This window comes from Lachnellula hyalina (assembly GCF_007821495.1).
Source record: "Lachnellula hyalina strain CBS 185.66 chromosome Unknown contig00058, whole genome shotgun sequence".
NCBI lineage: Eukaryota > Fungi > Ascomycota > Leotiomycetes > Helotiales > Lachnaceae > Lachnellula > Lachnellula hyalina.
In genome coordinates, this window is record NW_022157172.1 from 60,874 (window position 1) to 83,534 (window position 22,661).

Sequence of the window (22,661 nt, forward strand, 5' to 3'; positions counted from 1 at the left end):
GGGAGAATACCTACTGTACTTTAAACATGCCTGGTCCGAGCGAGTTACAATGTCAGCCAACGGAGGGGCTCCTAAACAGAATCTCCAGAAATGCAAGCATACACCGTTCAATGCCCTCTTAACACCGCATTCCCAATCCCGAAGCACGGGATCAAAAACCGTTCTTCACAGAGAGAGAGAGAAAAAGACAGAACCTGCCGGTTTCTTACCCGCAACACCTCCCCTCACCATCCTCCGAGACCGGCACAGGAAAAATCTGACAACATGCGCGTTGGGCGGCAGCACGGCCGATTTCCCCGCAGCACATGTATTGTATCTTTCCGTCGCGTGTACGTGTCTGCGATAGCTCTGTCGTATTTTCGTTTTTGTATAATAGATTACTGTACTCTTATTTACGAACTTACTTGTAAAAGTAAGTATGCATGCAAAGAAATATCAAACGAGACACTTACTCGGTCAAAAAAACTGGCTTAGTTTAAGTGGCGCGGGGGCGGGCTTCTTGATATGGAGTATGATTTACCCCTCCAAGAGAGCTATCACATACGGAGTACATCCTCATCCGAGACATTTTCCAATGCAATCTATCACATGGTACACAAGCCGAGGACCTGGGTTCTTTTTTCTTAGTTGAGCTTCTTATATAGTAGTGAGTGATGCATTGCATTGCATGCCGATTTATGTATTATTTTTCCCATCTACTTGTACGCGTTTTCAAGGCTTCTATTTCACAAATTGTCCCTTCTATAAGAAAGTGACCTGATCTGCCCTGCCCCGCTGTCACTGCTAGCTAACCGGTCCGGTACAGCCTGTCCTGTATTAGCGGACGGGAAACGGGAAGCTAGTGCTAGCGCTACTGCTAGTTCAAATACGTACCGTGCCGCTGTCACTGAGAAAGGCGGGGTGACACGGACGGAGTACTCCGTACGAAGCAGGACTCCTCCAGACTGATTTGCGTCGCTTGGAGTATTTGTATGGTGTGGTGTACGGAACGGAATGCGAAGTAATTCTACGGAGCTGTGGACGCATGCCATGATGTGACTTTATGGTACATTCCACCCAAGGTGGACGAGTAAGTGCTGGTAGGTAGGTAGGTACCTAGGTAGGTTAGTAAATACTACTCGTACATGTCGGTACAGTACTTATATATCTGTATTTTGTATCATCCTGGCCGAGTGGTGTCGTGGAAACGGAGCGTCGGTATCGATTCAGAGCGTGATGGTCCAAGTGGACAGGGGCGCATTTAAGCGCCTATATTGTTCAATCCGAGGCCTTCCCTTCTTCCAAAGTCAACGGAATACTGCAGGACAGTTGGCTTTCTAGAAGGGTTACAGAAGGCTTACTGCCTGCATGAAGCCTGTAGCACGCTGTGTATGCTTGAAGTGCAGGCAGGGCAGGAAAACGTGTTAAGCATGCTTGCAAGCAAGCTCTGGGATCCGATCCGATCCTGCATAGCTGCCTACCCACCTAGTTATCTATCCTGCGGCACAGTATTTGGGTATTTGACTGTGAAGTACGCAGCATGAGTACCCAAGTACACAAATTCTCCCCCTCTCCAGATCATTCGATATCCCGCTCAGGGAATAAGGACCAGAATAACATACCTTAGCGTTCTATTTGTTTTCTTCAGGCAAGTGCTCCGTACCAAATCTGATCGATGCTGAAAACCAACACCGCAATCTTCAAGCACTGTCCTGCTATACCCTGACCCTGATCCTGATCCGTGCTTAGCGGCACCGACCCCCAGGCTATCAGGCTACCCTAGCCTGCAGCTCTGAATCTATTTTGCCTTTGATCGCCGAGGTCAGCATCTTCCATCTGATCGACTATCGAGACCACGAGCTTCCCTTCTTTGATATTCCTATTTCTCTAGATATCTCTCATTCATCTAGTATTAATTTCTTCACTTACACAGTACAATTCCACTTTCGTGGAACTACAGACGGATACTAGCAGCGATTGACACCAAGAACAACCCCGGATCACACGGACTTCTCTGTTTCGGATCCCAGCAGGAAAAGTAAATACAGAAATCCGGAGACCAGACCGTTGGGAATAAGCAATTCAATTGGAAGCCTTCCATAGATCGAGATTCGACAAAACTTCTACTGTGAATAGGTCTCCAATGTGACAATAACAACAATAGATATCACATCTATCAACAACCAAGAAAACACCTTTCAACTTGCACGTTTGATGCGCCGGTAGCACGAAATAAAGACGATAACGAATATCGAAAATCGAAAATCATCTCCCCTTACTACAAGTATCAGACAGAGAAAGAGCAATGGCGAGGATCAAGCGCTCGGGCAACCGCCTCAGTATAGGATCATGGAGCATGCCTTTTGCGCCTAGCGATGTCTTCAGCAAGAGAGCGAGTCGCAACTTGACAGCCTCGCTGCCAAAAGATCCCGGGAACGATACTGCGAGCGAGAGATCTACTGCAAAGCGAACGGGACCTGAAGCTGCGGACAGAACACTTGCTGCGAAGCCGATGACGAATGGGCCTGAGATAAAAACAACGAACCAAGCAGGTAATGCGAAGCCGATCGTGGGGAAGCTTGAGACCGAAACAGCGGGCAGAAGATCTATGGCAAAGCCAACGACGAACAGCTTGGTGCAATTGGCGGCGGTTATTACCAGGGAAACGGAGAAGTTAGATCGGTATATCAGGGAGAGTGGTGCGCCGGCTCCGAGCTTTGATATTGATGGCCCGTTGGACTTTCCCAAATTGCCGGATGAGATCAAGGCTGCGCGGGAGGAGGTCGTTAGGGCTACGAAGGAGTTGGGAGACCTTGTAACGGGACCGAAAGAAGGAGTTAGATGGTTGGCTTGGGGTGTAAGTTTTCCTCATCATGATTTGCCATTAAGCTTTGTTGACTTTGATTACAGCATAATAACTCGCTTTCTCTTCATGGTATCTATCATTACCGCATTGGTATGCTCGCTCCTCTTGGTCAGGTCATTGGGTTTAGCTAACGTGTATACTGCAGCTAAATCTTTCCCGGTCGGTGAAACTGCTTCTTATGCTCAGATCGCTGAGAAAGTGGGACTGGACGAGGGCAATGTCCGGCGGTTTATTCGTCATGCTATGACCAATCGCATCTTTTGGGAGGTCGATCCTGATACTGTAGCTCATACTGCTGCAAGTAGGGTTCTGGCCGAGGATGTAGCCATGGATGATTGGGTTGGATTCTGCGTAGAGGACATGTTCCCAGTAAGTCTCACACTCTCATCCTCTCTTACCTCTATCAAGCAATACTCGAGGAAAATATTATCAACCCAATATCTCTCCATCCTCTCAAAACCAACATAACAGCTTCCCTCTTACCCCCGCTCTATTTGCCCTCACCAATTAACATCTCCACAGGCAACATCCCAAACAGTCAGCGCCCTGAAATCTCACCCCTCAGCCGACGAGCCAACCCGAACCGGGTTCTGCGTCGCCAACAACACCGCAGACATCGAGCCCATGTTCGCGACTTTCAGCCAGTCCCCCGCACGCGCAAAACGCTTCGGCGGCGCCATGGCCTCTCTAACCGGCGGCGTCGGCTACGAACTCTCCCACCTACTCTCCATGTACCCATGGGCGGCGCTGCCACGCACCGCCACCATCGTCGACATGGGCGGCTCACACGGCTTCGTATGCATCGAGCTCGCAAAGCACAACCCAGAGATGAGATTCATCGTGCAAGACCTGCCAAAAATGATCGCCTCGGCACCGGCGCCTGCAGAGCTCGATGCGCATGTCAGGGATAGGGTGACGTTCCAAGCGCATGATTTCTTTACCGAGCAGCCTGTCAAGGGCGCGGATGTCTACCTGTTCCGCTGGATCTTGCACAATCATAGCGATAAGTATAGTGTGAAGATGCTGCGGGCGTTGATCCCGGCGCTGAAGAAGGGCGCGAGGGTCGTGATTAACGATCATGTGTTGAGGGAGGGCTTTGACTGGGAGACGTTGTGGGACGAGAAGATTATCCGGACGATGGATTTGGTGATGCTGACGCTGCTGAATGCCAAGGAGCGGGATGAGGCGGGGTTCAGGACGTTGTTTGGGCTGGTTGATAGTAGGTTCCGGTTTGTGGGCGTTAGGAGGGAGGAGGGGTGTCGGATGGGTGTTGTGGAGGCTGTTTGGGAAGGCGAGGATTTTGGTGGCTCAGTGTAGATTGGGACTGTGGTGTCTGCCGGGGAATGTTGAAGAACTTGGGGTAAGGTAAAATTAGGGCAGGATTTGGTTTTTCTTTTTCTGTATGGATGGCTTCTCGTCGTGCATCTTCCTGGTTCATTCTGCATGTCCTCCCTGTATTAATATACGATATCTCCTTCCTGTGGTGATAGTAAGATAGGTAGAACTTCATAATTGCATAGGGCTTCAAAGAAACTATACAGAGTATCAGCTTGATTGCCGAAGAAGCACTACGACATATCCATTCGACAGCAGGAACCAAGGCAAGGCGCAGACATCCCACGAAACAAGAAGCCACCTCCTAGGACAGATCTAGGGGCTGTGGACGAGAATCAAGATGCCAGTTCCGTACTATACTGGAAGGACGTTCTGTTGTAGCCATAGTAGGAGAAGGGTCTTCCAGGTACGTACTTAGTGCTCTTCGCTCCCGGCAAGGATAACAAGCTAACTCTCGTTGGAGGTGCATAGAAGCAACGGCGTACCAGCCACTTTCATTACGAAACCCCGCCGCGAATGGAGCAGCAAAACTGCTATTGGATTATGGATCTCTGTTCCACATCTTGCAGGTTGGTTCAAGGCCTAGAATACCCTCCAATCGCTCATACCTTGATCGCTCCCCGAACAAAAGCTGGGAGAGTTCAAGTACCCTGCTGCTGAAGAATGTATGATTGGCGGCTGCCAATCGCCACAAGTCTTCAACGACTATGGACTTGAAGGGTTTTCTAGACATAGCTCAGCGTGCTGCCATGGTGTCAGTCGATGTCTATCGTTGTCTATACATAGAAATGGGAGGAACATCCATGTTTACAACAAACGGCGGGCAGTTTTACACCGTTATTCAAGGTCAGAGCACAGAAACAAAGATGGGATGTTAAGTTTGCTTACCTGAAGTTATGTTCTTTTGCTCTCTTGTGCTTTCTTGCAGTGCATCCTAACTCGCGACAGAGATGATTCGATTTTCGATAGGGTCCAGGAAGACCTTAAGCTGTCCTATCACCACCACTCGAAGCACCCAATTAAACATCCATCCTCTCACCATAGGACCATGGAGCTATTTATCACCAATATTAGCATCCAAAAACAAGCAACGATGGCTTTTGCCTACCTAGCTTATCAGAGCCGGAAACGCAATTATCGGGCAGTATGCTACTCCAATATTTCAAAGCTCTTAAGACAATCCAGGATATTACTGACACCACTTCATAAGTAAGTAGGCCCACCCAAAGTCAAATACATGTCAATTTGGCTAACTCAATCTACAACAACAAGCTCATAACTTCACCTCCACCGCCCCAACCCGCCAGCCAACAAAAAAGAAGGTTTGGTACCGCAACCTAAAAACGACCGCGACCCTGGAAGGACCATATATACGTGTGATCGCATGTTACAAAGTGGGCGCAAAGGTAATAAGTAGGAAATCTCTGTCATCAATCACAGGCTCCGCCAATCCTCCAACTTGGCGGGATTACAGATTGGTTAATGCCAATCTCAACCGAAGGCTCATCAAAATCGATCAAGAGGGGTTCTTGGCGAGGGTTTGCTACTGGAGCAATGATACTATCATCTACTCGATTTGCATGGCCATTTTCAGCCTTCTTTCTCTTTGAAACACGAATAGAACTGGTCTTTTCTTCCTGGAAAAACGGTTTGGGGGAGGGCAGGGGCGACATGTCGACGATGGACATTCTAGATCGATCATCGGAGGAGTGACGATTTGAAGTAATGTTCTTCTTCTTCCCAACAACGGCGTTGCTTGGTTTATTGGGGAAACCCGGGCTTGAGCGATATGATTGGACGACTGGCTCTGGCTTCTTAGCGCTATTCTTCGGATTGGGTGCGTCACCATGGCTTGTGGAAGCTCCTTTACGCATAGAGTCTCTCTTTATACCATTGGAAGAATTGGAATCCATGAGAGGCGAGAACTTGTCGTTGACGGGCTTTCCCTTGAAGCCTAACTCGAAGACTTTAGCAGCCGCATTGAGTCGAGACGTGGTTCGAGATTGGTTGGTCTTACCGGTATCAGCTGTAACCATGCTTCTGACACAATCTTCGGGTTTCGTTACGCGGTAGCCATGTTCGTTAATGGTGGTTCTATCTCAAGGTCAGCTTTGCTTAAGAGAATGTTTGAAATTCGGGATTATTTAAACGTCTCACAACTCCCGAGACATTTTGAATACCCGGAATTGGAGCAAACTCTTACTTACGGGATATAGGTCTCTCTATAGGTAATTGTGGATGCGCTGACGTCTAGCTGGCTCTCCAGGCGCAGACGACGCTCTTTATTGGATTTGCGATCTGCCGCATCTGCATCCCACGTGTTCCATGCGATCACACCTGGATGATGCTGAGGAGTTGTTTGTATTCTGCCAGGAATAATGGCTTGGTATTCGGGACCGCTGTTTAGAAGTACTAGAGGCTGTTGAAATGCGGAATTGTTCTGCGGGCGATCCGACGCAAGATTCCATGCCTCAAGCTCAGTTTGGATGATTGGCGTAGTACACTGCTCGCAAGTGCAGGCCTCGTAACAAAACCGACTGCAACCATGACCGCATTCAAGCTGCAAGGGACAAGCCTCTCGGCATGGTACTTCAGACTCCGGGAACGAATGACATGTATACGGACAGTAGTGGCCGCAAGGGAGAATGGCACCGCATTTAGCATTACAACCGCCAGCGTTCATGGCCCAATCCTGAGGTTCTACAATCTCTATTGTCTTCCCATGTCTAACACAAGTGATAGGAAATCCGGCACCAAACTTGAATTGGCGTTGACGCTTCAGATGCTGAAGTAAGGGGTCCCAAAGGGGATCTCGACCAATACCAAGTTCATTGCTCTCAGCAGCTGTTAAAGTGAGGGCATTACCAAATATATAAAGTCCTCGACGAGCTCGTGATAGTGCCACAACAAGCCGGTTTTTGTTATCAAGAAAGCCAATACTAAGGTGGTCATTACTTCGAACGAGCGAAAGGAGAATAACATCGTTTTCCTCCCCCTGGAAGGAGTCCACTGTAAAGACGTTAAAGTACGTGACGTGCTTAAGGCCTGGGGTGTTCTTTAGCTCTTGGACGATTCGCTTTCGCTGACCATTATAGAACGTCAAGACAGTAATATTAGAAGCTTCAGTCCCGTTAAGAATCAGGTGCTTAAATGCACCAGCGATCATTTGGGCCTCATCCGGATTATATCTGCTCGAGTCTTGGTTGCGACACTCTAGCCAGTCATGACTAAAGAAGTGCACATCGCGGTCTCCCATTCCAGGAATTAGGGGTCGGTTAACTTTGCGATCTAAGACTGACCGGTGGTCCTGCAAGTTCTCATAGAAGGGTGTCGGTTCAATCGTTAATAGCTGTCGAATGTTAGGAACCATGCGTCGCTGCTCGTTAAGCATAACATGTTCAATGGAGTGCCTCACAAGGCGCTCGAACATCGAGATGTTCATATGATACGGTGCTTCCTCTAAGGCTTTGACATTACAGTTGGCCTGTAGCTGCTGGTGGTCTCCAACAAGGATCAAATGTTGCAAAGTCTCGATCATACCCGCAATAATCGTGCCCTCCTTAGTTTCCGCAGCTTCTTCAATCAGAAGGGCTCTTGGTTGGACAGCAGCTAGCAAGCCGCGATACTTTGATAAACCAGTTGTTGTGCAACCGATAAGTTTGATCCTCATATGGCGGATAAAATGAGCGTTTAAAGACCACTTCGTAAGCCGGAGTTTGTCTACAGCGTCGTTATATTGTGCGAGTTGCAGCTTCATCTTCTTACGTATCTTTCTGTCGAGTTGTTTCAAAAAATAGCAATACATGTCTCCGCGTTTGCTGTGAGGCACCGTCTGTAGATCCCTATTTCGAAGTAGTTTCTTGATATCATCGTTAAGAATCCCGGTGTTGCGACCTGTATGACTTCGGGTGAAGGGCACGTAGGTCCCTGTCAAGCCATCTTTATCGGCTTCACGGTCAAATTGCTCACCACGAACTTCCTGGTCTAGTGCTAAAACAACCTCTTGCTCTACCTCGCCCTCCTCGAGGGGCAGACTTGAATCATTTTGTGGGGTTCTGAGGATAGGATATATTTGGTCTTCTCGGAGCCAGCCCTCAAGTCCGTCAGAAACGTCCCCATCACCGGTCCAATCACCATCGTTCAAGGAATCGTAGTGTTCTTGTCGGATCACACCAGCACCAAGAAGCATCTCGGCAGTAACCAACTTGGAGGTGAGAAGTGGACCAAGGATCTCTGCAATTGCATCCACATTGGATGCGACGAACTTTTGAGCATCCTTCAAGCCTTGGAACATGTTAGGAACCTTATGATCACTATGCTTCAGCTGGTAGAGAGTTCGTTCAAGGACTGCTGTGTTTCCCTTATCACATCTTCCACCAAGTCGTAAGATGTTAGGTTCAAAGTCTAGAACATGGTTAAGTAGTTGATCCAAAGCATGGTTTGTCTGAGCGGCGACAATTATAGGAGGTTCGTCCGGCTGCAGATTAGCAAGCATGACTTTTAATGCTGATACGGAGACGAATGTCTTGCCTGTACCAGGAGGACCTTGAACGATAGCGACCTTCTTATTCATCATGCTTTTAAAAGCCAGGAGTTGAGAAGGATCCATTCCTGATTCGGGGATCCTTGGGAACGCCTCGAGGATGTCCACATTTTGGAGACGATCTCCTAGTGTAATTCCGCCTTCGATGATTTCCATGGCCTTTTCGGGAGGGAGGAGGGATGATAGGTCATAGATCGAATGGTCTTCGACGTATGTCGGCGCATTAACGTTGGAATCAAGGTCGACAATATGCTTTGCAAGTGTAAAACTGTCACCTTTAGCATCATCTCCTATAGTAAAAGCACCAGTGCAGGAATGAATTACCTCTCAGTCATCAACTTCTGGATCGCGATGAGCATATGGCGTGAAGCTTCGAAATAACCTGTCCGAGCTTCAACCATGATGTAGTGTTCATCAGGATCAAACACCGCATCATTATTATCACCCCAAAAGATGTCGACTTGAGGGGGGTTCTGGTCTACACCTCCCACTAGAGGTCGAGCAGCAATTACTGCAACTTTGCATGAAGTACGGAACGAGTCTTTGTGTGAAGATATGGCAACAAGAGTGCCTTGCATCAATCGCTTTGATTGTTCCCATCTAATCTGCTTGCCAGCCCTTTCGGTGGAGAACTCGACACGGAACGCTGGGCCTACGGGGCTGAGCTTCATGCCCTTAATAGTTACCTGAAAGATGATTAGCATTCTTTCTGAGACGGCAGAGCTCCTTGGTCTTCGAGCTTACATGCGTATAAATGTGAGTGTCATCGTCGTCCATCATATTTGGGCGATCTTGGACTGAGGTCACCGAGTGCCGGAGCGGGGCGACTACGTCCTCACGAAGGATCTGATAATGAGCTCCCAAATAAGCAACTTTTGATGGCCAAGGGCCTTCAATGATGTTATGCGGCAGCGCGATTTCGTAGCTAGGTTTTCCCATGTAATCGTTCCACTTCTCCTCCACAGGGTGCGTCTCTCTTGACGAATCCGCTGACCAGATCTCGGAGGCCGTGGGTATTTCTTGGAGGTTGCGCCATTCTTCTGTGTGCTCGCTAGCTAAGTGGTCTTTGTTGATGTGAGCCCGCAGGGCCTCGAAGCCCGGGCCTGAATGGACGTACACCATCTTTGAGGAGGAGGATGGTGGGATGCAGACACAATGGTTGGAGCTGTTGAAGGAGTTACAAGGTTGGCAAGTGGGAAAACAGTGCTTTGCTTGCAGAGGTGAATAGCAGCTGAGCTTCGATCCACAATTACCTAGTCAGTATTGTGCCAGTGCTGGGAGAGATTTTGTGAGGCGGTCCAGAGTGGCAAAAGTATACGCTTCTCAAAGTATTGTGCCCTTTCCCTGGGAAAGCAAGAATGGATGCTGAAAAATATATCAAGCAAACAACGATATTAAAGATGAAGATGACAGAACGGGCCACTTCCGCGTTGACCGCATTGACCCTTTCTTCAAGGCCTGATGTTTGTTTATGCAAGCTTGCTTAGAAGAAGGAGCGACTGAAAGAGGTCGGGAGGTCGGGAGTTGAACGGCGAAAGTTCAGGAAAATATAACAACGACCCCGATTACTGTACTTGGAGGGCTTCCCTCCCAAACACAAGGTAACAAATATATCAAGCACAGCAAACAAACACCAATTTGACCAGAGCTATGATTTTACACTATCTTCGTCTACAAAGGTCATAAGTTTGTCAACAAAAGTTCACCAAACACGCTGACGGGAACTGGGCAATTGCAAGCACGACAAAGAACAAGCACGGCATCAACACCAAAAGGGATAACATGGGCAAACTATCGGCCCAAATCGTTGGAGATTCTTCCCCCATGAGCTCATGGTCCATTGAAGCGCAAAGACAATCAGCAATGGCAAGAATTTTGTGCAACACTCAACTACCTAATTGCCTCTCTCATCACATACCAAACGCTTCCGAAAGGTCCTATCTCATGTGCTCCTTTTCGCTAGGGTTTCGCTGCACAACTGGTTGGCCGCGATGTATGAGCCCATATCCTCTGGGAATGCTGCGACTCCCGCCTCCAAAGAGACTCGGACGCAGATCTGTTGCCATAGGAATCGGCTGAAGAGTTAAGCCAATGGAGGATACCCACCTAATACCACAAAACGCAGCTCAAGCCCATGCAGGATCATGATAGGACACACATTGGCAGCATACCCAAATTCTGGGCACGATCAAAACCTAGGTATGTTGGCATGGGACCCCCAGCGGCTACTGCTTCTTCAAACACAGCGCTGATTACATACCTACCTTAAGCACCTAGTATCTAGGTATGGAGACGTGGGCGAGCTCACACTTTGTAGGTTTTAAAACTTGCCCAAGCAGCAAGCGTAGTTCTCCAACATTAGACAACCGGTATTCCACTTTAGACCTAGGTACCTTCGAAGAGTGGCAGCTCAACCCATGGTAAGCGTAAGTGACTCCGGATGTATATATCTCATACCTGCAGTAGGCTAATTTTACAGAAATGTCGTTGTGAAGCGTGAAATTGAGTGAACTTAACTGCCAGCTGGTTATTGTAGCCAAAAAGTATTGGATTTCAATTAAATAATTAATGAAGTACTCGCACGGAGTAGTAATTCTGGAGTAAAAAGGTGAAAATATAAACCAAACGGTGCAAAATAGTTATATCTTGTTGATCTGATACACAGGGAGCTTTTCCAATGAGAACTGAGATCCTGGGCAAAACGGTGAAAGATCGAATGTGCTTAGTCAGCAGTGTCGTAAGGGTCACCAAGATCCAGCCGCAACTTCATGTGCTCAAGTATCCTAGCAGGACCTAATCACTCTGTACTTGCCTCCCATTTTTGTGTTTGAAGAAGGTTGATACATAATTTGCATTTCTCAATCGTTGCGGAACAACTTGAGACCGTCAACACTGTTTGCGACCAAATATCCTTCCGCGAACCTTCTTGAAAGCTACCTAGCTTTGGGCGCATCTTCCTTGTAGCGTTACTCCCCGCGTCTGGGGACATTTCAGCCCAGGAAGTAAGATGTGAATGCTAGTCATATAGGGAACCACTATGGTCGAATTCGACGACGATGATGACCGGGGTAAGTTACAACGATTCCCCAAATTGCCCCGCCTGCTAAGCTCCTCCCAGGGTCCAATGCGAGTTCGGACAATGAACAAGATGAGTTAATGGAGGATGCCGAAGACATGGAAGCAGAAGCAATAGATGGTGATGGGGATGGGGAAGACGATGACAATGACAATGACAATGACGAGGAAAATGGGTCCGATGAGGACGATTCTGCCGACCAGCCATTATCCCAGATCAGACGGCCCAGCCTACCTACTACGAATACAAGTTCTGACGACATTCCCACGACGAGCCAAGTCAATGGCGCGGGTCCTACTTCACATCCTCAACCTACGTTGACTCGAACCTCTGCCTCTCCGCGACAGCTTTCTGCGGCCCCTACCCCCAGGATGCGCTTCGAGGTCCGCCCAGAAGCTCTCTCAGCCTCGCTCTATGATATTGTGCCTACAATGGCAGCGCCGCAGAGTACGTCCATTAATGCGATTACAGCGACGCCGGATATGCGGTATTGGTTTACGGGAGGCTCTGATTGCTATGTGCGAAAATACGATGGTGTCGCAACAGTTAATGGCAAAACCTTGTTGACTGTGGCTCAAAGACATCCATTTGTGGACAGTGTAGTGAAGGCTGGGGTTCTGATGAGCTACTGGGATAATGAAGAGCCTGTGGCCAAAACCCCCGGGGAGGAACCTCAGCTTTCTCCTGTGTATTCGCTTGCTGTACAATCACAATCCCTTTGGATGCTTTCAGGCTTAGAATCAGGGTGTATCAACCTATACTCGGTACGGCATGATGAGGGGAAGAGGATCGCGTATATGCAGAAGCACAAATCGCAGTCTCAGTTCTTACTCTGGCTCAAGATGAGAAGTCGGTTCTGTCGGGCAGTTGGGATAAGAATGTTTTCGATTGGGACCTTAACACCGGGCAAGTGAAGAGGTCCTTCGAGAGCAGCGGTGGTCAAATATCGGCGATCGAAGTACGGCCAGCCTCGAGCCTACTGGTTCCTGAAGAATCCGGCGAACCAGTGGTTACGAATGGGACTTTCTCAAGTAATAATGGCGACAAACCCCATGTAAATGGGGTCACAATGAATGGCGCAAACGGGGCAGACGGTGATAATGACGATGCGCAAGGCTCCCCGGCTGATTCGCTTTTTGGTGGCGGAAGTGATGCCAATTCTTTATTTGGGGAGACAGCAGGAGATGGAGCACCGTCCGGTGGGAATTTTGGAGATGAAGACGACGAGTTTTCTCGTGCGATTGAGATGAGCATTGACAACAACGAGACGGTTGATGCGAATGGGGATCTTACAATGGGAGACGCCCCAGCAGTCGATGCACCTGCTCCAGTACAGCCCTTAGAAGGGCAAGCAAATGGTGTACAGCCTATAGAGGCAAACGGAATCAAGCTTGAAGAGAAGCCGGAACTTCCAGTCCCAATGATTATAGCAGAGACACAAGATGCCGAGGCAACGTCGGATTCAACTTTTTTGGCTGCATCAATAAATGGTACACTGCGAGTTTGGGATAGACGGCAACCGAATGCAATTGCGACGATACCTACACGGACAGGAGTTCCGCCTTGGTGCATGGCAGCTTGTTGGTCACCAGATGGGAACTACATTTACGCAGGGAGAAGAAATGGAACAGTAGAAGAGTTCAGCTTACACAAGGGCCTGAGAAACGCAGAGAGGACCTTCAAGTTCCCGCAAGGAAGCGGTGCTGTCAGTGCTGTGAGGGCGATGCCAAATGGGAGGCATTTGATATGGTAACTTCATTTCTGCAGATCTCTGTGCGAACGCTAACAACATTTAGTGCTTCTCATGATATTTTACGTCTTTACGACCTTAGAGATACAGCAGCTTTCAAGCACTCGACAGTTCCGTTCCTGATCGTTCCTGGGCCACCTCGAGCGGGTGTTATATCTGCGCTCCATATCGACCCGACCTGCAAATACATGCTCTCTGCAGCGGGAAACCGTGGATGGGAAGGTAGTAATACTGAAGTTCTGATTGGATATGAAATTGGGACTTCGTGAAGTAGGACCACTGTACACTATAACGGCTACAAACCTCGTCAAGCTACAGACCCCCCGCGAAAAGCCCACCCAGCTTGAAGGCCCGTCAATGGGCAGGGCAGGACATGAACCTCCCAGCACCAAGCCTTGGGGAGGTTTTAGGGACCACTATTACGCAGTGGGGAGGTTAGCTGGGACTTTTGAGGACCTTGCGTCAAACAGAGTTGGATTCGCAACACCAAAAGGATCGAGAGTGAAGTGATCACTGGATATGTTATCGACGCGCCGGTCACAAAAGTTGTACTCATATGGCGTTGGAATACCACGGGAATCTTGTTCAAATAAATGAACAGATGGATGTAGCAACAATTGTTTGTTCTCTAAAAATATTAAGGTCTTTTCCCCCAGATCCAACTCTAATGATTATTATTCTTTTCGCCAGAATTCCTCTCACAACTATCGGTAGAGTCTGTGTTGCCTCAATATAAGTTTCCCGTGCCTTGTTCTAGTACGGATCTCCCAGTGCCTTTTGCATCAGCTGGCTAAACGGCACAAGGTTGTGATCTCGTCCCTCCATTCTTCAGGACTTTCCAAATCGAAGCTTTTGTAACATTAAAGTAAACCTCGGTGCTCGTCTTGGCTTAAACCACGGTAATTCCTTCCGGGGCAGACAGAACCAGGAGTCCATACACCATATCGCCCTGGTCCAAGGTGTTGGCTTTCACAAATTCCGCTTGATGTTTTTTGTTTCGGGAGCCTCGTCTTCCCACAGATTTCTTCTGGAAGTCCTTTCTGTGCCTTGAAGATGGTACAGAGCGAACTAGAGTTTTCTTCGAACGCTGAATAGCTTTCCGTTAAGCATGATTTGAGGGATAGGCATCATCAGCCCCTCATTGATATGACTGAGACGTGAAGTAAGGCTCGTCGTACAACTATGCGTGGTGCAGTGTGTGGCTGATTCTTTCCGACGGCGTGTGAACTCTAGTTTGATGTGGACATAGAGGCTAATATTGGAACCTTTCGACTTGAGTCATGACTGTTTGGGGTGGACATTCGAGACTCGTATTCAGTCATCGAGGCGGAGTCGAACATGCCCCTCGATGATGTGGTGTTGACATGATTACCAGAACTTGCTGGCGTGGGAAGTTACATTTGCATTAAATTGCGAAAAAGGCGGATTTATAGAAAAATGCATGTTTAATAAATGATTGAAACTGTTGAATTATATTGTATATAGTACTATCGTAAGCTCAAGCGGGCGGTGAGGAGGACCTTGCTTATAGCTGAAGCTACTGAGATCTCTGAAAAAACGACGGAAATCAATGTCCTTCTATCTTCCACTGCTTAATTACCACATTCTAATAGAAATATACATTATTATGTATCTCCTACCTCCGTATAGTGTTTTACTGCCTTCTCCATAAAATATGACTGCTAATCAGGTACGCTGGACGCCTTATTTGGTTTACAGAGTGGACCATCCGTAGTAAATGGAGTGTCCATCCACATTAAACTTTCCAAGGCATACAATAAGATTCTATGTTTCCTAGAACTATCCAATTACCTAAAACGGGACGGAAGATTAAGTCTTAGGCTTTCTCGCCTTCATAAATACTACTCTCATCTCCTTACAGCCACTATCTAGAAACTCGTAGATGCGATATGGGATGCGATGCCTCGAAAGAATCTCGTTAATGATAGTGGACCCGAGATATAACCGTACAGCGGGCGGTTAGCGGCCATCTCCGTTCAAAGTAGCCCGTTCGAAAGGCTAAAAAGTTATAATTTAATCAAGGCAAATCCACTATAGTATAAGCCTTACAAACCATGGCCCTATTGTTTGTAAGACATGCTTTTAATATTTTATAAAGAAGGCTGCAAACCAGTATAGGCGTTAAGGACCTAGGTGGACGACGGCGTTAAATCCTTATCGTTCCAATAATGATTCTCGCTTAGCCACTGACAGCCAGCCATATTGCTTGCGGTCCAGTATAATGCAATCCCTTGCTAACGGGTCCACCAGAAACCCAATCAGAAACGGTAATATCTTAATAACTGTACGATCTCTCTTGCTTAAGTCTCACGGGTATAACGGCACAGCCGGGACCCAGCAGCCGTCTGCAGCGAGGTTCTGTCGAGCATTTCAACAACTTCCAAATATTAAACTTTTAAAATTCTTCAGCAAGAAATTGTGCAAAAGCTATTCGGCACCCCTAAACTGCACAGTAGTTGCATAGTGTCCAGATGAATTTGGGCGGACAGTCACTGGAACGAAAGAAGTGGACTCGGAGGAGCTCTCCTCGTTCGAAAGGCGGCTGGTTCGTCGACTTTCATTACCTCCCCTCACTATTCTTGATATGCCACTTTCTTGATCTACTTGCCTGGAGACTTTCCATGCTAATTCTTTGAATAGTACCACATGCAAGTAGGTGCAACTTTTCCCCCTCAAACGTGAAAATTAGGTGGAGCCATAATCTTACCCTGCCATTATCTCTTCGTTCACGTACGACCATCATTCACGAAACACCAATGGTATCCGGTCTTTTGTTCCTTTTGTAACGTACTTATAAATATAATAGGAACCGTCGTATAAAATGCGATGAGCGAAGACCTGGGTGCAGGCGCTGTGAGAACTGGGGGGTTCTTTGCGAAGGTTACACGTTGGAAGCGTCGAGGCAGGGGGGTCTTCCGATGTTCATTGCACAGAACCAAATAGTTCTACAAACAAGAATTGCAAAAATTGCGCCAACCTCGCAATTGCCGTCTGAGTGTTACTTCCAAGATTCTCGCGAAGAACAATACTTCCGGGCTTTCTGCGACAATACGTCGACAACTATTTCTGGCGGGTTTGAGAGCCCACTGTAAGTAACGATCTTCTACCTCTTTGTCTTCCCTCTAACAAACCTTCGAGATGACAAGTCTTCAAACACCTCCATCCCTCACTCATATGCTTCCGAGGCTTGCTAAGGCAGACATACTAACCTGCTCTAGATGGAAGACGCTGATCCTGCAAGCCTGCCGTAATGAACCTACCATCCTCAGATTTGCGGTTGCAATATCTGCATTAGACCAAGCCTGCAAAGAAAAGGACCATGACTGTATGTCTCGCAAGCCAGAGGAGCACCATCAATACGCGCTCCTGAAGTACGGTAACGCGTTGAAAGGGGTCCAGAAAGTCATATCCACCCGCAAGAATCCTCTGAGAATTGCACTAATTGCATCACTCCTGATATTCTGCTTTGAGAACTTTCACGGAGATATCCAAAACGCCATCACCAACATTAAGAGCGCTGTAGAATTTATGTACAGCTGGCTCGAGAAGCAGGCCCACAATTCGAAATTTAAAGCATTCTCACCAGCTCCCATCCTGGTTGAAGATGAGCTTGTGATTACATTCTTTCGTCTCGCGAGATACATGATACTCTTCCAAGGCCGCCTCGAAGATAAATACCCAAAGGCAAAGAACTCACTGGATCCATTTGGGCAAGCTTTACCCAACCAACGACACATTACTAATGCCGCTGAAAGCTCAGTGTTCTCAATTCCTTATGTCTTCAAAAACATTGTAGAAGCGAAATCGTACTGGGATCCTCTTTTGGAATATGTCAGTGAGTATTTGGTAGGGTATCCTCATACAAATCTGCTTAAGTGATTTTGGGGGCTATTCTAGGAGTCCATATCCTGGCTCTCGAGACAGCTCAAAGGCTCCTCGGCCCTCTCAAGCACTTGGTATTTCACTATGCTAATTCGTTGTGATAGTACAGAGTTCGAACGGTGGATAAATTACGACCTGAAGCTGGTCAAGGCGCCCCTTTCGTAGATGACCTGTTCCCAGAACGAACCGTGATGATAGAAGAGGTCCAAGGATGGAGCACTGCTTTTGCACCAATTCTAAAACAATCGCGTACGCCTGACGGAGACGCACAATTTGTGAGCGCCACGACATTGCACATCGAGTGCATGGTAATTCTTATTGATTTGCGCCGTGTCGGATTATCTGGGTCAGAGATAACTGCCTATGACTCCTTCCTGCCGGAGTTTCGCGAAGTCCTTGGTCTCTGCAGAGCCGTCATAGAACATCCGCGTTTTGTGAAGAGTTTTGTGCTGGATGTAGGAATTATAAGCTATCTCTTCATGGTGTCCATGAAATGCCGTGATGAGGCGGTTCGAAGGACCGCGATTTCCCTTCTCAAAATGGCAAGTCCGAGGCGAGAGGCGTTTTGGGATAGTGCTTTGTTGGCCTCGACTGCGGAAAAGGTCATGGCCCTTGAAAAGGATAATGATCCGGACCTTTCTGGGGTATGGAATTTCAAGGTGGATGAATATGAACTCGATTTCAAATATCTATCATCGGAGGATGGTCAGGAAGAAGCAGAAGAGGAAAAGGAGTGGGCACCTACCATCGGGAACGGGATACCAGGCTGGGAGTCGAAAGAGAAATGTATTGATAGATGGGCTGCATTTAGAAAAAATGTGCGTAGGTGACGATTGAAATGTATGAAATGTGTCCATTCAAAAATCCGGACGTGAAATCCGATCAGTCATTTGCAACACTGATAGGACGGGGTACGTACAGTTTTCGAAACTCGACCACTCCTTTCAGCAAGAGCTTCAACGAGGCGCACAAAAAGTGCATACGATGGCAACATTTAACTTCTCGCATCCTCATACACCTTGAACAAGAGTTTTTCAGAATCACTACTATGCTGATAGTAGCCATGGACCCAACTGAAGCCAATTATTCAGATTCTTGGGATCCCCAATTTATATGGCGACGGAAGTCAAGACCGACAATATTTGGATCTAGCAATCCCATACATTCCACGGCATTGATGGCGCTTCTTGCGCTGGTTCTAACAGAAGAATAATGAGCCTCATCTGGTGGTAGTTTCACAAGAATCACTTGACGACTCCCTCAGCGTTTTATCTATCACGGAGAACCTCAAGTTTTAAACCCTGCTGACTTCTTTACCCGCGTCATATGGGATGAAGATGCTCTGACATGTTTTTATTTTGGAAAAGCCCAATTAAAACTACAGAGTATTAGCGGTTTGGTAAGGTTAGAGGGGTAGAGGGGTGAAGTCAGGGGGTTATGATTGGTGAGCGTTGGAGATTATATATTACGTTCTTTTAAATGCCAGGTTTTTAACAGAAGTAACTATGGTGCAGAAGCATCCAAATCATGCAAGCTTTGATCCCATTACGCATGTTATCCTAAGTCTTCCATCCAACCATATGTGTGTGGGTTGTATCCAATGGCTACTAGTTGAAGCTTTAACCCGAAATTCTCTGTAGTCATATTCGACAATTAAACGCTTCCATTTGTATTGCTTTAAAAGACGTACAGATCATTGTCACTACGCAGGTAAAAATTTCCTCGAACACACGAATGTAATTATCGGTCCCCTTTCCGCACCTTCCACTTGAAAATTCACATCATCGATTCCGACCAAACCCGACATCAATCTACGACAATGAGGACAACTCTTTTTCTGCTGATCACACAAGCTCACAGGCACAAAGTTGTTCCTGGCCCCATTGTCGTCGTTCCCTAATCCAACACCCCTACGCCTGTCACTTGTATAATGGACTGGGTAATCAAGCACCAGCATCAATTCTTTCAAAACTCTAAACTCCCTCAAAGCTGCAAACATCTCATCGTTCAAGGCATGTTCAGGTCGAGAAAGATTCCATCTTTGCAAGGACTTTAGGCCACTAGCCGGAAGAGTGAGCGAAGTGACTGATGAAGCAAAATCCGCATCTAGAGCGAGACGCCAGAGAGGCGAATGCTCGAGATAGAAGTCATCTGGCTTATTTGTTTGGCAATAAGCTCGATCATCAAGCAAGCGATCGGGGCAGTATATTGTATCGAGGCTGAAACTGAGGAACTGGCCACGTGCTGTGCGGTAAACGGTGGAAGAGGGGATATGGTATCCTAGAGCTTGTGCTTCAATCCGGGACTGCTGGCAAACGTGGAGTATAACAGGCACAGGCTCCTCTTTGGGTGGCTCTTTAGGATTGTAGACGACCGGGGACGGGAGAAGGGTGCGGTTTGGGCGGTACGCGTTAAGGAGGAATTTGATGTGGATTGTGCGGCGTGGTAAAGCCAGTCTCCAGATTTTGAGACGTAGCTCTAGCGGAAGAGAGTAGAATGGGTAGAAAGTGTCGGGGTACATAATGGTAAAAAAATGTGTGATGGACAAGGCTGGATGTGAGATGAACGATGAAGGAATGAGTTTCGGACAGAAAAAAGCGGCACCAATCGAATGTTCCAAGCCAAGTGGCTGAGAGTGGCACATTTAAAAGCTGCTATGATAAGTGCGGCTTTTGTGCCCATCAGGAGGGTAACTGTCAGCATGCATGAAAGGAGGCCTCGCTTAGTTCCCCCATCCCTATGTTAAACCTCACATCACCTCACCTCAATTCGACAGTTAATAAACCGCACGGATAGATATCAAATTCGGAATCGCAGTCTTTGCTTGCTGACATGACTGTCCCAATTATGGTCGGATTGCTACTATGGATGATCAATGTTAGATAAGTTCAATGAAGAATCTACCACGATTTATAAAACATTTCCAACTATCAAGTTCCTTTCCTACCACACATGCACACGTTCCAAAACGCACGAGGCGTTTTTAAGGAAATATAGATACCCAGAAAATGACTTGCAACGCCTAACCCCGAAATATTCACTGAATCCGTAATTCAAAACTGTAGTAAACTCCGGTAATATTTATTGACCATAAATGAGCTCAAATATTTGACTTGATAGTTAAGATTTAGTGGGTCTTCCGATCCGCTGGTACTCAGAACCAAAGACGCACAACCGTGGAGAATACCTAATCCTAAAAACTAGAAAATGCAAGATGCTACGTACAATAAATAGCTAACTCGTTTGAAAACCGCCGGCGACTTGCCTGTCCTATTGGGAAAGATACAGAGATGTTCTCAGAACACTTAACTATAGTGCTATACGTACAATGTACAAGGCAGCGAGCCAATATATATTCCCTCTATTCTACATGCCATGGTTTTCCATTCCCCAAGCCCAAAACGCCATGCTCAATCTTGTATACACAAAAAGCGTCCGTCTTTCCTCCTCATATTCCTAATCGACACCAGCATACAAATCTACTACAATATTGACAGCCGCGACGAGTATTTCTGCCGCGATAAGTACAATTACAATCCACTCCAACTTCTCGCCATGCCCATGGCTCAACTGATCCTTCAACACGGCAAGCAAATCCGCAATAACATCCAAACGTCCATTTAACAAGCTGACTCGCTGATCCATCTCCAGATAACTCCTAACAGCCTGGTACACAGGCTCGAGTTGGGGTTCGACCCAGAATAATTCCGGGGTGTCGAGAATGGACCCGTTGAGATGGATGTTGATGCGCAGGTTGAAGAGCTCACCGATTTGCTGGTTTATTTCTGTGCGTGTGTAGGATATGGCGCCTGTCTGGGCGATTTCTTCGGGGATGTCTTTATTTTTCTCGATGGTGGAATCGACCATTGCTTCAAAGAGTGAAGTCTACCGTAACGTAAGTACGATAAAAGAGAGAGAGAAATAGTGGTAGAAGGAGGGAGGGATGGTACCTTTACGCTTTGTGCCAATGCATGCGATATGGCAAGCTTGGTCATATAATTACTCTTATCCCTCAGAGTAATGAAATCATTATATATCCGCGCCTGATATTCCCTCGTGTAATAAAAATTAAAGCACTCCTCTTCCCGATCATCTTTCAGCAGCTTATCAACCGCATAGCGCTGGATATCCTCTAGAAATCGCCGTTCATGTTCTAGCGTCATGCCCCATATTACCACGACGCCGTAATCGAAGACGAAGACTTCGGGAGTGTGAATCTGTGTGTCGAAATCGATGTTGTCTGAGGAGAGAACGGCTGCATTGGCGGTGTGGGTGGATATCATGTCAGAATGCATTCTCGGCTCGTCTTCTAAGCCGTTGCTGAGACTTGTGTCCCCACCTTGAGTATGTAGGTCTATAAGGTCTTCTCGAGGATGACTGACAGTATCTTCAATGGCACTATCCGAATGTCTTCTCTCCCCAAGACTCACAGGCATGGATTGCACCTCCAAAGCTCGTTCAGATATCGGCCGGCCGTAGTTGTAGGGCGTGTATATACATTCGTCAATCTGCTTTGGTTTTGCTCCCCTAGCTTTACTTCGTTTCGACTTCAAGAAAAGCTCCAGGGGGTCCATTCGATATGTATTCGCGGTACAGTATGCCGTTACTCGAGGTAATGTATCTCGGTCCGCCTTTCCCAACCTGGCTGCATCTCGCCGAGCAGTCGGGTCTTTGATTCGAGTGTATTGAGAATAGACATCTCGCCCGCTCTCTTCGTCTGGGCCGTCATCCCCGAAATCGGGATTCGGGAGGATCTTGAGCTTTTGGGCGTTTTTCGTGGTTCGTTGCGGGCCGATCTTGGATGCTGGTATGTTGGGCAACGTGTGAGGTGCACCGTAGCTGTTACGACGCTTGGGTTTCGGGGGGTGCAATTGAGGGCTGTCAGGTAGCGCGGATAGAGGTTGGCGTGATGTCGTACCATCGGCGCCCATCACTGAAGGATTCGGGTTAAATGTTACAGCCTTTTTGTGGATGAGTGGTGTGCTCTCTGTGGTCGTGGAAGTCGAGGTGGAGGTGGAAGCCATGGTGGCGGGCGAAGATGAGGAGGGGAAAATATGTGATGATTGGGATTAGAGATTGGGGTTTAGTACTAGCAGAGCTAGAATGCAGAACATGAGGTGGTGTTATGTCGAAATAAGATATCTCAAGGAGTTGCTAATTTTTGGGATTAGTTCCAGGATCCAGGATGTACCCAAGTACTGTATTGGTG

At 47.4% G+C, this 22,661-nt stretch overlaps 5 protein-coding genes across 5 annotated transcripts; 3 read left to right on the forward strand and 2 right to left on the reverse strand.

Annotated features, from left to right (window-relative positions):
- Positions 1 to 2,284: 2,284 nt before the first annotated feature.
- Positions 2,285 to 4,162, forward strand: gsfB_0 (O-methyltransferase; the record flags this gene model as incomplete). Its single annotated transcript, XM_031150008.1, has 4 exons — positions 2,285 to 2,836; positions 2,890 to 2,935; positions 2,991 to 3,214; positions 3,368 to 4,162. The coding sequence occupies 4 exons, from the start codon at positions 2,285 to 2,287 to the stop codon at positions 4,160 to 4,162; spliced, it is 1,617 nt and encodes a 538-aa protein (XP_031005715.1).
- A 1,448-nt stretch (positions 4,163 to 5,610) lies between these two features.
- hrr1 (Helicase required for RNAi-mediated heterochromatin assembly) lies at positions 5,611 to 9,845 on the reverse strand (the record flags this gene model as incomplete). The annotated part of the gene is made up of 4 exons (XM_031150009.1): positions 5,611 to 6,192; positions 6,429 to 8,991; positions 9,048 to 9,409; positions 9,468 to 9,845. The coding sequence occupies 4 exons, from the start codon at positions 9,843 to 9,845 to the stop codon at positions 5,611 to 5,613; spliced, it is 3,885 nt and encodes a 1,294-aa protein (XP_031005716.1).
- A 1,915-nt stretch (positions 9,846 to 11,760) lies between these two features.
- On the forward strand, positions 11,761 to 13,818 carry spt8 (Transcription factor; the record flags this gene model as incomplete). Its single annotated transcript, XM_031150010.1, has 4 exons — positions 11,761 to 11,791; positions 11,842 to 12,648; positions 12,711 to 13,548; positions 13,596 to 13,818. The coding sequence occupies 4 exons, from the start codon at positions 11,761 to 11,763 to the stop codon at positions 13,816 to 13,818; spliced, it is 1,899 nt and encodes a 632-aa protein (XP_031005737.1).
- A 2,670-nt stretch (positions 13,819 to 16,488) lies between these two features.
- LHYA1_G005061 (uncharacterized protein) lies at positions 16,489 to 17,644 on the forward strand (the record flags this gene model as incomplete). Its single annotated transcript, XM_031150011.1, has 3 exons — positions 16,489 to 16,658; positions 16,789 to 17,401; positions 17,633 to 17,644. 3 exons carry the CDS (start codon positions 16,489 to 16,491, stop codon positions 17,642 to 17,644), a joined length of 795 nt encoding a protein of 264 aa, XP_031005733.1.
- A 3,264-nt stretch (positions 17,645 to 20,908) lies between these two features.
- On the reverse strand, positions 20,909 to 22,476 carry RMD1 (Sporulation protein RMD1; the record flags this gene model as incomplete). The annotated part of the gene is made up of 2 exons (XM_031150012.1): positions 20,909 to 21,337; positions 21,403 to 22,476. 2 exons carry the CDS (start codon positions 22,474 to 22,476, stop codon positions 20,909 to 20,911), a joined length of 1,503 nt encoding a protein of 500 aa, XP_031005735.1.
- Between the last annotated feature and the right edge of the window lie 185 nt (positions 22,477 to 22,661).